Here is a 13,062-nt window from a genome sequence, read left to right as displayed (position 1 = left end):
TATTTCTCTTCTCTAGCCACTAGGGATCCTCTGTGTTTGCCCCACACCCTTTTGAATTCCAAAGCACTGGGGTAAGCTGCATGGAGCAGCAGTTACAACCCTAGAAGGCAGTGGTGGACTCTGAAAGGTTGAATGAGGGACATAGAGGAAGGGAACGTGGATGTTGGTTCCATATGGGAATTTGTACACATATCTACCTAAAGTAGACAAATGCTGCTGAGCAGACTGGAATGAGCCATATTGGTCCTTATCTGCCATCATTTACTCTGTCATATACACACACACACACTGCCACAAGGCAGTACAGGTCCAACATGGACAGCAGCAATGCAACCTTCCCTCACTTGCACTGAACAGGACAGAATAGGCAACTGCAATGCAAGCTACACATACGCACAACACAACACAGAAGAGGTAAAGTATGGGCGGCAGCAGTGCAAGTTCCCCAACACGTACACACCAAACAGGTATAGAACAGGCAGCAACGGTGCAAGCTTTATACACCCGCATGCACTGCTCTGCTACAGAACACACAGCACAAACACACACACACTGCATTTAACATCACAATTATAAATACAAAAGAGAAAAAAAAAGGGTAAAGTATTTATTCTGATGTTTTACCATGTAGAGGAAATATAATCCAGTGCAAATCAAATTCTTGGTAAACATTCATAAAATTACTTATAAAAACTCCTAAAGTGTGTAAAACAGAAACAAGAAGGAAAGGGGACCCCGGGAACTTTCAGAGAAAGCCCTTCCCTTGCCCTTGCGAATGGGAGGACCTGCACGAGGCAGTGCCGTGGGTTTGGGTGGAAGATGCACACACAAGCATGGCGGAATTAGCAGATGACGTTTGCAACCAGTAGCACTGTTCGGCCAGGCGCCAGTCACACGGCCAGCGTGAGTGTGTGTATGTTTCAAAATTAGAGTCAAAGCCCCACGACAAAAAGCAGAAAAGACCTAGAACAAAATAAGCAGGTTTTGGGGTTGGGGTTTGTTTTTTTTTGTTTTGTTTTTTCAAGTATTTTAATTTTCATGAAAATGAGACTGTTTCCATGGCAATTTTTGGCCGCCTTTGAAGCATACATAGCACTTCTGGGAGAAGGAGATGGGATCGTTGCTCCCTCCATAGTATTGGAACGAAAGCAGCCCCCCCCCCCCCCCAGGATCAAGCAGGGGTGCACACCACACCTGTAGCTGGGCTATGTCCTACCAAGCACTCAAACAGAATTTTGTTCTAGGAAATGGGGAAAGAAGGGATGTATATCTGCCTGACCTGCTTTGTACCTTGCTTATATTATGATTACTCCTCTCCAGATGTCACCCAAATCTCTTTTGCAAACTTTTTTTTTTTTCACTTTCTTTATTCCAACAAATCATCCATCGGTCCCAAATGGCTTCAAATGTAACAGCCTGCTCCCTGGCCCATCCAGCCAAAAACGTGTATCCACAACAAAGACTGCACTATGCTTCTACTGAGGATTTGTGTTTATGTCTGTCAAAAGTGCTGGACTGGGGGGTGAGATATGCAGAGTAAGAACAGTATTTCGCAAAAAGTCCTACTAAAGCCCACATTCCTGTGACAGCCAGATGTGGAGAGGAGCTTGGTGGCTTCTTTGCCCCTGCCAGCCCTCTCTTCCTTACTTCTTCAGTACTGTCTCCTTTTTGACCATGTCAGAGAACTCTATCAAAAATAAACACAAAACGAAAGGAATAAACAGAGAGGAAGCAATATACAGAATTTCTGCAGTCGTGGTAAGTAAAACCTTTCTGCGGCCACGGTGGTGCCAGCTGACAGAAGCTTGCAGAGCTGAAATGCAGCTGTGTTAGAGACTGTGGTGTTACCGCTGGCTTCAAAGTGCAACTGCACCAATCATTTCAAGTCTCTGTTGGCCAGCCTGGTCTGATCGCAAAGGTCTCCTATGTGCTAGGCCAGGGGTAGGCAACTCTTGGAGTGCCACAAACTGATCTGGTTTTCAGGGGCGGTTCTATAATGAGACAGGGTGAGGTGGCCGCTTCAGGCAGCAGAATATTGAGGCGGCAAAAAATACCCGCTGTGGCATCCGCCTCACCCTGCCTGCCCCTTCCGTGGCTGCTGGGGGTTGCCGCTGGAGCTCAGTTTGCCAAAGAATGGAGAATGGCTGGGGGCCACCGCTAGAGCTCAGGCCAGTGGCGGCTGAAGAAAGAGAAGAGGCCCCATGTGAGAGAGAGAGGCAGCTTGCTTGTGTGTGTGTGTGTGTGTGTGTGTGAGAGAGAGAGAGAGAGATTGCGAGTCTGGGGGGTTGTGAGAGAGCATGTGTGAGGGTGCTTGGGGATGTGTGAGAGAGAGCATGTGTGAGGGTGCTTGGGAATGTGTGAGAGAGAGCATGTGTGAGGGTGCTTTCGTGTGGGTGCCAGAGAGAGGGAGCTTATGGGGGGCGGGGGGCACCATCTTAGCCTTCACCTCAGGCAGCAGATTGCCTTGAACTGCCCCTGAGATATATTTGCATACGATGAAGGCAGTGCATGCAGATATACCTCACACATATTGTGGATATCCTGAAATCCAGACCTGTTTGTGGCACTCCAGTACCGGAGTTGCCTACCCCTATGCTAAACTCTTGATAGCCAGAATTCTAGCAGCAGCATTTGTCCTGAAAAATACTGGAATATTTGTAGAATGTGATGCCTTTCATAGGATCAACAAAAAAGGTGTAGTGCTGAGCTTTACAGACCCCCCCCCCCCCCCCAGTCTCTTTAATGGACAGGAGATTTCCCCAACAGTTTTCATTGTATAATCTTAAGAAAGGATCATGTCCTATAACATTTTGTAAAATATTCCTATGTTGGTCCTATAAGCAATATCACAACCAGCAAAGAATTAATTTTCTATTTGTAATTTACATTTTATTTTATTTACTTATTTTTTAAAATGTATAAACCCCATGATCCAAAATTTTCAGTGGTGTGCAATAACAGCATACATAATCTACAATAATACAATAAGAACAGACATGGGAAGTGTCTTCCTTCTGTCCACACTAATAACATCCACAGAATTGTCCCATATATATGGGAAGCTTCATACCTCTGAAGTCAATCCTTCCATCTCCATCTGTATCTGCTGCTTGGATCACAGCCTCAGCTTCCTCGTCTGAGAGGGGAACCACTGGAGTAGTGCCAGGAATTATAGACAGTATATATCTGGTAAAGGAAAGAGCACTGTGTTAGGTAGGTAGGCAGGCCACCTATCTATAAAGAGGAAAGTTGCCCACATAGATGATATGCAAATTGAGCTCCAGCTCCTCCCTCCTTGTACTATCAAGCTCCACCCCTCTCTCTTTGTATGGAACTCGAGCTCTGACTCTCTCTTACTGTACTCTCCAGCTCCACCGTCTTTCTCTCTCAGAACTGTCCAATCCACTCGCTGCCAGGGCCTCCGGTCTCCTGTGATTGTGCAGCTATGGCAAGAGCCACAAAATTCGGCCCTGGCTGCAGAATTGACCAATTCTGGGCAAACCGCTGAGGGAGACCAGGGACCCTCCAAGTCCCAAAGCATTGGTGGCAGCAGAACGTCGCATTTACCCTCACCCACCCACCTGCCCCGGAAGAGAAACACTGGTGGCAGTGGATGACGCATTAACCCTCTCCTGCCTGCCTGCCCCAGAAGAAACATATTGGTGGCAATGGACAGCGCAAATGTCTCTCCTTCCCCCTCACTCACAGGCTCCTATCAGCCAAATTGGAGGTGGAGGAGGATGGTGGCCTTGCAGTGCCTCCAGCGCATCCTCCTTCCTCTCCTGCAGAGACCTTTGAAGCCTGTGGTAGCATAACGCTGGGGGCCTAGCAAGGAGGAGGCGGGATGCACCGAGACACTGCAAGGCCACCATCCTCCTCCACCTCCTCCTGTTTGGCTGATAGAAGCCAGTGAGTGAGGGGGTCCGGAGGGGGGGGGGGGAGAGAGTGACCCGGGAATTGTGGGATGGGGGGAAGAAAACAAAATGATCAGGGTGGAGGAGAGTGAGTGAACTAGGGGAAGTGGAGTGAGTGAGTGAATTGGGTATGGGGAGTGAAATGGGGTATGTGAGAGGTTTGTGGGATGAAGGTGAGGGAGTGAACCAGGGTTAATGAGTGGTTTGGGGGTAGTGAACCAGAGTGAGGATTTGTCGGGGGAGAGAGAAGGGAGCCAGGCTGAGGGAGGGGTTCATGGATGCGGGAGGCAACCATGGGGAGGGAATCAGGTAGGGGAAGTGTTATAATTAGTGAGGTTTGGGTGGAACCTTGGACACTGTGGCAGCTGACCACGCCCACGGGGGGGAGTCCCGTGAGGGACCACAGGTCAGGCTCAGCTGAGGACACACAAACACAGAGATTGATCTTTTATTAAACAATGTGGTGTAGCCACCAGAGTTGGCAGTGATGAGTAGTTGAAGTAGCCCGGCTGGGCTAGTATCCCTCAGGCGCTTGAACAGCGACTCCTCCGGTAGCAGTGCTGTAGTGGAAAGAGAACTGAGAGGCTTGAAGGAGATGTACTCACACACAGGCCGATACAGTACAGTGTGCTCCGGCAGAGCGCAAATGTATGTTGATGGCCCTATTAGTCATTCCCGCGCGAGACAGAAAGCAAAATGCACAGCAAAGCCACACATTTTACTTTCAGAAATTAGCGCCTACCCAAAGGTAGGCATTAATTTCTGCCAGCACCGGGAAAGTATACAGAAAAGCAGTAAAAACTGCTTTTCTGTGCACCCTCAATGGCGATATTAAGTCGGAGGTCCCAAAAGTTAAAAATAATTAAAAAAATAAAATTTAAAATCGGCCCGCAGCCCGCGGGTCGGAAGAAGGATGCTCAATTTTTCCGGCGTCCGGTTTCCAAACCCGTGCCTGTCAGTGGGTTTGAGAACCAACGCCGGCAAAATTGAGCGTCGGCTGTCAAACTCGCTGACAGCCGCCGCTCCTGTCAAAAAAGAAAAGCTAGGGACGCGCTAATGTCCCTAACGCCTCTTTTTACCGCGGGCCCTAATTTGAATAATTTTTGTTTCTGAATCGCGTGCACAGGAGCGTGGTGATTTTTACTGCATCGGCCTGACAGCGGTTCCACGTAGGAGATGGCACCAGGCCTGGAACGGAGGCAGGCCCTCGAGGAGCGAGTACCTGGTTCCAGGCAGAAGAGAAGGTAGGAGCAGGCAGCGAGTCAGGGAACATGGGCCCTCTAGGAGCGAGTACCGGTTTCCTGATAGAGACCTGAAAAGTAAGTGAGGCCCCCGAGGAGCGGGTACCCCGTTAGCGTTACGAGTCCAATAGTAGATTGGAGGCAGAGTAGCTGGGTACGGAGAGCGAATCTCATCCGTAGGAAATCCCTTGCTAACTCAAAGGCTAGCAAACAATGTAGGCTTTAAATATCCGGGCAGCGTGACGTCAACACAGGGGGACGCACCTGAGGTTCGCACCAAGTAGGAAATAAGAGTGAGGGCTGCACGGCGCGCGCACCCTAAGGTACAGACGGAGCATGGCAGGAGGCAGCGCCCAAGCCGGTCTGGGGACGCCGGAGAGGACGGCAGGCAGACGCCGCAGCAGTCAGGCGTCCATCCATAGCGAGAGGAGGTGCAAAGAAAGAAAGGTAGGCGGAGTGAAGCCATCGGGAAGGGATGGTTGCAACAGGAAGGAAGTGAAAGAGTGATGATGAAGTTAATGAACCAGATAAAGTGGGGGAATGAGTGAACTGGGGCTGGGGAGTGGGGAGTGGGAGTGAGACAGGGTACATGAGTGGTTTGTGGGATGGGTAGTGAACCAGGGTGAGTGAGGGATTTGGGAGCGGGGAGTAAACCAAGATGACTGAGGGGTTCTTGGGGGAACCAGAGTGAGTGAGGCATTCATGTGTGGGGGAGAGAACCAGGGGGAGGGTATCAGGTGGGGGGAGGATGTGAAAGACAGAGAGTGATCAGAAGGGGGAAGTGAATGAACCAGGGGAAGTGGGGGAGTGACTAAGTGAAGTGGGGATTGGGAGGCAGTGACCTGTGGTGAGGGGTTTGTGGGAAGGGGAGGGAGGAGGGGGTGAACCAGGGTGAATGAGGGTGAATGAGGGATTTAGGAGGATGGAGTAAACCAAGGTGAGGGGTTCGTGGGTGAACCATGTTGACTGTGGTGTACCTGGGGGGTAAGAACCAGAGTGATTGAGGGGTTTGTGTGGAGGGGTTGTGAACCAGGGTGAGTGAGGGATTTAGGAGGATGGAGTAAACCAAGGTGAGGGGTTCGTGGGTGAACCATGTTGACTGTGGGGTACCTGGGGGGTAAGAACCAGAGTGATTGAGGGGTTTGTTGGTGGGAGGAAGTGAAAGAGGGAGAGTGAGAAGTCAAAGAGGCTTTGGAAGTGGGTATAAGGGAAAGAGATGATGGGGTTGTGATTGACTACTGCAATTCCATCTTGCAAGGTCTACCAGCTTCTACTATAAAACCACTCCAGCTGCTCCAAAATGCTGCGGCGAGAATTTTAACGAATACTAATCGGAGAGCTCATATCTCCCCCATTCTAAAAGATCTTCACTGGCTCCCAGTGAACTTCAGGATTCTCCATAAATCACTAACAATTATCCACAAAAATATTCACCAACAAACCCCACTTGATCTTTTGCACCCTCTCAAATTGCACTCGACGGCCAGACCCTTAAGGGATGCCTACAAGGGATCCTTACATGTTCCTCCAATCAAAATTCAAATATCAGAGACAGGACATTCTCTATCACAGGTCCCTCCATCTGGAATGCCATGCCTCCGGACCTCAGGCAGAAAACTTGCCTACAAACTTTCAAAAAGAAACTAAAGACTTGGCTGTTCTCCCGAGCCTTCCCCGCCAATAGCCCAACAGCCTGATTTACAACTATTCCATCACTCATGTAAATAAACAAATTCTAACTGTATTCTCAAGTCATCATGAGGTCGGCTCTCCGCCTCCCTCTCATATTCCATTGTATATAGTAATTTATTTTCGTTCTCCCTCTCTTTTTTTCCTTCTCCCAGTTAAGGCATCCTTGTTATAATGTAACTTTATGCTCCTCTAAATTGTTTCTGGTTGACTGGTTGGTTATAGTTACTGCTTAGTTCGATGTAAACCGAGTTGATTTGATTTGTATCAAGAAAGTCGGTATATAAAAGCCTTTAATAAATAAAATAAATAAATCTCAAATTACGCACTTTCTACATTTAACAGTATTTCCCTGTCCTTGGCTGGACTTTTACTACAAGTCTCTTAAAAGATGAAAGGAACCAAATCATTGTGAGAAGGAATGAAACATATCCATGGTCTTTATCCTTCCAGAGCACAAACAAAAGAAGACAGCCTATTGGTGCTTCTCAGGGACTCTAACCACTCCAGGATGTATCTGCCCTGCTTAATGGATCTGTCCATTCCAGGATGTAATGGCCCTTCTCAGGGACTCTGCCCATTCTGGGATATATGGGTTCTTCTCAGGGACTCTTTCCTCTTCAGAATGTGGCATGAATGTTTTATAAATTTAATCCATCAGCGCCTGGTAACAGCCTGCTCAGATACTAATGGAGAGGTTTTGACTTCACTCCCTACTCTCAGCTGTCAAAGTAGATTTTATTTCATTGGTATTTGCCTGAGCAAAGCTATATAAAGCACTTCATCTGAGAGAGCATTGCCAGTGTACCCCCAGGGGCTAGTGCTGTGTTACGGCACATTGCTGACTTGAGGTATTTTATCACTCAAGTCAGGCCAGGAAACTAATACGTACAAGTGCTACCATTTGCGTTCTTCTGTGTCACCCAAAGTGATTCAGCTGAGAGGGATACCCTGGGAGCTTCTCACAGAACTGGAACTGATCTTAAAGGGATGACCACTAGTTTTTTTTCCCAGCTACATTACAAAAGAGTGTAACAGCGATTCTTTAAGATCTGTTCACCAAGAAAAGAATTATCTATTCTGTGGGATCCTATTGGGTAGTTCTGACCCATATTGGCCACTGTCAGAGACAGGATGCTGGGTTTGATGGACCTTTCATCTGACCAGCATATGGCTGAAGCTGGGTGATCACTTGTACACATATTCCTGAGCAATGGTATGCAGATCAGTTTTTATGGTTGTTATTGTAGTTCAACCACAATGTATCCTTTCCTCCCACAACCTCCTACAATAAGAATGGCCAAGCTGCATCAAATCAGTGGTCCATCTAATCTAAAAATCCTGTCTTGACCATGTCCCCCGGATTATCAGTAACACCCAATAATTCGATAATTCTAGACATTGCCTGAATTTTTAAAGTCTCTGCAAATTGTTCTAATAATCTCAAGGGAACCTAGAGATTTTCTCATGCATCAACTGAATTGATGTATCACAGTTTCTGAGGGGCTTCAGAAGGAGATGCAGACTGCTGCCTGGGATTATATGATGAAAAGAATTTCAACAAAATAGTACAATCCAACTCTAGTCAAGCCAATATACCCTAATTTATGCCCATACCCAAACCAGTCTAACTCTACGCTACTAAACCTAACCAACCCAGCCTAATCAGGGAGGAGGAATAGCCTAGTGGTTAGAGCTGTGGGCTAAGTACCAGGAGACCACAGTTTGAGTCCTGCTATTGCTCCTTGTGACCTTGGGCAAGTCAATTTACTCTCCATTGCCTCAGGTACAAAACTTAGATTGTAAGCCCTGTGGGGATAGGGAAATACCTACAGTACCTGAATTAGATCTCAGATCAAATGTTGGTATATAATAAATAAATAACCACAGCCATCCTTCTGTCATGATGTAGAGCAGGAAGAGAATAAAGATTTGTTTTCTTTTGATCTTTACCTCCACAGTCATTGTCACATTGTCAACCAAAAACATATTATCTCCAATGTCTGAGGGGGGATTTCCTAGTATGCTGAGCTTGTAATGTGCACAGAAGTCAACCAGGAACTCGGGTAAACCCTAAAATCTTTTCAAAAGCCTTTCGCTTGAGACCTAAGAGAAATGAATAGCTGGCCCAACCTGTGAAAGGCAGCTGCCTTCACCTACTGTCCATCCTACACCCCCACCTTCCCTTCCTTCTTAGTTCACTCCCTGCCTCAGAAAGAGTAAGTAAAAGCATGTATACCTATCTGTGTGTGTGTATGTGTGAGCAGAATGCATATACTGTACCTGTGCAAGGCTTCTTGTGTTCTTGGAGTGCATGTTTGTATATATTTACAAAGCTATTTGCATCCTTGCACCATACATGCAAATAGAACACCAACAAAGCAGTTGAGCAGACATGATACCTTTCTTTGGCTAACTTCCCTGTAATTGCTGTCTCTGTCACCTCACCTCAGCCCCTAGTACTAGTCACAGATTTCACTGAGTTGCTCCAGTACAAAGGTCTCACCTATAGATTGTTTTCTGACACTTTTTTCAAATATATTTCCACATACTTGGTATGTCTATGCCTGTATGTGCACGTGTATCTGCCGGGAACATTACTTACTTTATCTCATTCCACTCGATGTATCCGCTGTTATCTTTGTCCAGCATCTGGAAGGCTTTCCGGATGTTTTCCTCTGACTGGCCAGAGGTGTGGAACTTCTGCATGTACTCAAAGAACTTGTTGTAATTGAAAGAAGCTGCAATGAGTTAGAGAGAGAGAGGGAGAGGCAGAAATTAGGGACCCGCCAGAGAAAAAGTGTGGGAGACAGCAGATGTTCACAGGGATGAACAAATTACCCACATTTTGGTAAACTGGGGACCGCACGTTATTTTAGAATACTGTGGCACTTTGGGGGCCACAAAGTTTGTTTCAAACTTTCCATGAATTTTGTGCTTCTTTGTTTCCTTTCCAGGGTTTCATTAAAACATTGTTTCTAATTAGATGGTTACAAAACTGGTGTGAATCTGGGGTTGCAAAACGTGTGCTTATTATTTAAAAGCCTGTTGTTACCTAGCAGGAACAAAATTGTGCTGTGTGCTGCCTGTCATTCCTGGGATGGGATGAGATGGGGGGGCACGATGGAGGATAAGAGGTTAGGGGCCATAAGGAGCACCTTCGATGCCCTCTTCCTCAAGGAGTGATCCCTAACAAAGCCCATCCCTGGAATCCCTTACTGCTTTCTGAAACAGCTGTACCAGGCACAGAGAGACACTGAAGATCTCTAAGCAGTGGGTAACTTAATGGTAGCGCTCTCTTTTCCAGCCTTTAGAAAGGTTCACTTCATCCAATGTCAGAATAAATCAGGAACGCTGATGGCCAGTCAGATTTTCTGGTTTCACACCTCCCCCCACCAAACTATTTCATGATGAGTAATTATGGGCTAACACTGCAGAACCCTACTCCACTAATGCCGGTGCAGAATTGGTTTGGGTTCCAGCGGCAGGTTTTTTGTTTTTTTTTGGGGGGGGGGGGGGTTGTCCAAGCAGCTCTGCAGTTATTTGCCTTCTCTGTTCAAAATGTCCCAGCAGGTCTATAATCAGAATTTCCTTCATGCCTTTTCTTTTGCACTTTTTAAAATGAATCAAAAACAGGGCGTGGATTTAGATTCAGGATCTGGTGCTCAGCACAATGCTGACACCGTAGGGAGAGGAGACGTGAGTGGTTCTTCTATAGAAATCTTCCTAAAAGAAAGGACGAATGGAGTGGGATTATAATTTTGTACCCCTTTTTTTTTTTTATTAATTTCTATTCTTTCTTCTCCTTGAGTAGAACCAGAACAAAGACTTTCACTGTAGTGCTTCCCTTCTCCCCCCCCCCCCCCCCCCCCCTTTTCAGTACAGTTAGGAGATGGACGCAGAGAACCCTTACCGTGATGCCTCATTTCAACAGGCATGAGATCAATGTCCTTGTCCGTTAATGAAGTTCCCATGGCCAGCGCCACCTTCTTCACTTGAAAGTTAAATTCATCTGCCATCTTGTTGCCTAGTAGGAGAAAAAAATAAAATAAATATTGATCAACTAAAGATCTCCTGCAGTTTAACCTAGATAAAAAGGTTAATTTCCATTTGGTTTCTCCATGGGTTCCCTTCTTGTCAGGCTAGTCTATGCAGATTCCTTTACCTCCAATAAATTAACTGTAAAGTTACCAAGTGAAACTATTTGTATTTAGATCCAAGCAAATCGTCAAAGGAAGGGAGAGAAGGGAGGATGGCTGTGTGACCAATCACCTGAGGATCTCAACTGTTGAGTAACTAATCACCATACAAGCAGTGCAGTCTATGGTGGTTGTTGGTTGAATGAGTCAGGGTGCAATGCCTGAAAGTTTCTCAGTAATTCAACCATAGTCCTATTGTTGCAAAATGGTTATTTTAAAGAGAAAACATGTGTTTTTGCCATGGTGTGCTGGGACCTAGTCATGGACTATCCTAGGATATGTAATAAGAGCAGTATGGTATGATCCTGTAGGGGGCACTTAAACACTGAATATAAACAGCCTGCGTGAGAAAAATAAATCAAGTTTATATTATAAGATATCTTATAAGGAGCAGTGTAGCTTACTAAACAATGCAGAATAAACCCCAACTCAGATTTCCTGAGCTAATACAATCGGTTAAATACATCACCTCCCCCAAACCTACACATAAATGGGTTAGTTTGTTTGATTGCATAACATTTTCTGAATTGGTTAGTATTATTATCTTATCTCATATATGCTAATAAGACTGCATTCTTGTAAATCATATGATTTCTAGTAAGTTGAGCTCAGAAGGTAGAAATGAAACTTAATGCTGATCTTTGAAATACTAGCCTTGATTAGATTCACAAGTCTGATCAATCTTATTATATTTCTGCTTCTTCATGGCCACAGAAAACCCTTCAAAGCACCCTTATATTCTCCCCTTTTGGCATATTTAGTATTACAATATTATGCTCCAAGCTCCAATACTGTTGTCATCTACCCTGTGTCTTAGATGAGGCCTATGCAGGGCCAGCCCCCAGAGCAGTGGGTTAGGCTAGAACTCTTATCTGTCCTAGGGGTAGAGCTCTGGACTAATCTCAAGTTAGTTGAGGTTGATTTGTAACATCTGGAATATTATTTCCTCAGGGGGAGGGGGGGAGGAATATAGGAGGATAATAAAAATTTAAAACATCTGAGAGATTCTTCCTTGAGTGGAGATGAGAAAGTTCATTAACAACAGGAAATAGGGCTGATTCCATTGTATAAACTATAAAATTGTTGGTGGACTTATGGCAAAGAGTTATTGCACATTGGCAGCCAAGGCAAAAGATAATAAAGAAATTTAAAGTAATTGCAAAAATAACTATTATACACATCAGTTTCTTTCAAAAACCAGTTTGGGCGCCAAATTCCTTGGAGGTCCAAGTCCTGTTTTATTGGATAAGCTGCAATACTCTTTTTTTCCCCATTTATCTTTATTGAGGCAGAGCAAAAATTACAAACAAACTGGTGTATAATATTAACAGAACAACACAGAGGCTCCAATTTTCTACCTTGCACATCTATTCCAGTAGTGTCTGGAGTCTTATTCATGTGGATTACTCAAGTATTTGGCAAGTGTATAGTCCATGTTGAATACGAGGATATATCCAGCAATCTTCACTGGTCGACTAGAGAAGAAAGAACTTTGATTGGAGGTGGTAAAGATTCATAATAAATAGATCAGATTTTCATGAAGAAGTGCCATTTGCGAGGAGAAAAATTATGGTACATCAAATTCCAGTTGATATAATTCAGTCATTAAAGCTGACCATAGGTCTCCTGTAGGTGGGGTAGGCTCTATCCAGTGTAACAGAATGCACTTTTTCGCAATAGGGTATGCTTTAGACATGAACCACATATTGTCAAGGTTCACAATGGATTCGCCCACATCATTGTTGAGGATACAAAACTAACAAGACCATCTGATTTCAGTACCAAAGAGAACCAAAAGTAGGTCTCGAATAGTTTCCCAGAAAGCCTTGATAACCAGACAAGTCCATAAACAGTGAATAAGTGAAGCTAATGGGCTCCCACACTTAAGGCATGAGTCAGATGTGTTAACAAACACCCATTTTTTTTGCCCTTGCAGGGAAATAGACAATTCTATGAAAGATTCTTTGCTGCAATTCTCAGAGCCCCACATTGTTGGTTATCTTTGGTATTGACAAATAA

At 45.3% G+C, this 13,062-nt stretch overlaps 1 protein-coding gene across 2 annotated transcripts in view; it reads right to left on the bottom strand.

Annotated features, from left to right (window-relative positions):
- Positions 1–591: 591 nt before the first annotated feature.
- PVALEF (parvalbumin like EF-hand containing) overlaps positions 592–13,062 on the bottom strand; it is a 37,899-nt gene continuing 25,428 nt past the window's right edge. For both annotated transcript variants that reach the window (XM_029599209.1, XM_029599210.1), the window contains exons 2-5: positions 10,758–10,871; positions 9,450–9,585; positions 3,071–3,186; positions 592–1,687 (exon numbers count right to left, since the gene is read on the bottom strand). In XM_029599209.1, coding sequence (XP_029455069.1) covers positions 1,644–1,687; positions 3,071–3,186; positions 9,450–9,585; positions 10,758–10,863 — 402 coding nt within the window. In that variant the 5' untranslated portion in view covers positions 10,864–10,871 and the 3' untranslated portion in view covers positions 592–1,643. The remainder of the gene's footprint in view (positions 1,688–3,070; positions 3,187–9,449; positions 9,586–10,757; positions 10,872–13,062) is intronic.

This window comes from Rhinatrema bivittatum, chromosome 4 (genome assembly GCF_901001135.1).
Source record: "Rhinatrema bivittatum chromosome 4, aRhiBiv1.1, whole genome shotgun sequence".
Classification (NCBI taxonomy): domain Eukaryota; kingdom Metazoa; phylum Chordata; class Amphibia; order Gymnophiona; family Rhinatrematidae; genus Rhinatrema; species Rhinatrema bivittatum.
The sequence above is the reverse complement of the archived record's forward strand: the minus strand, read 5'-3'. Positions and strand labels throughout refer to the sequence as shown.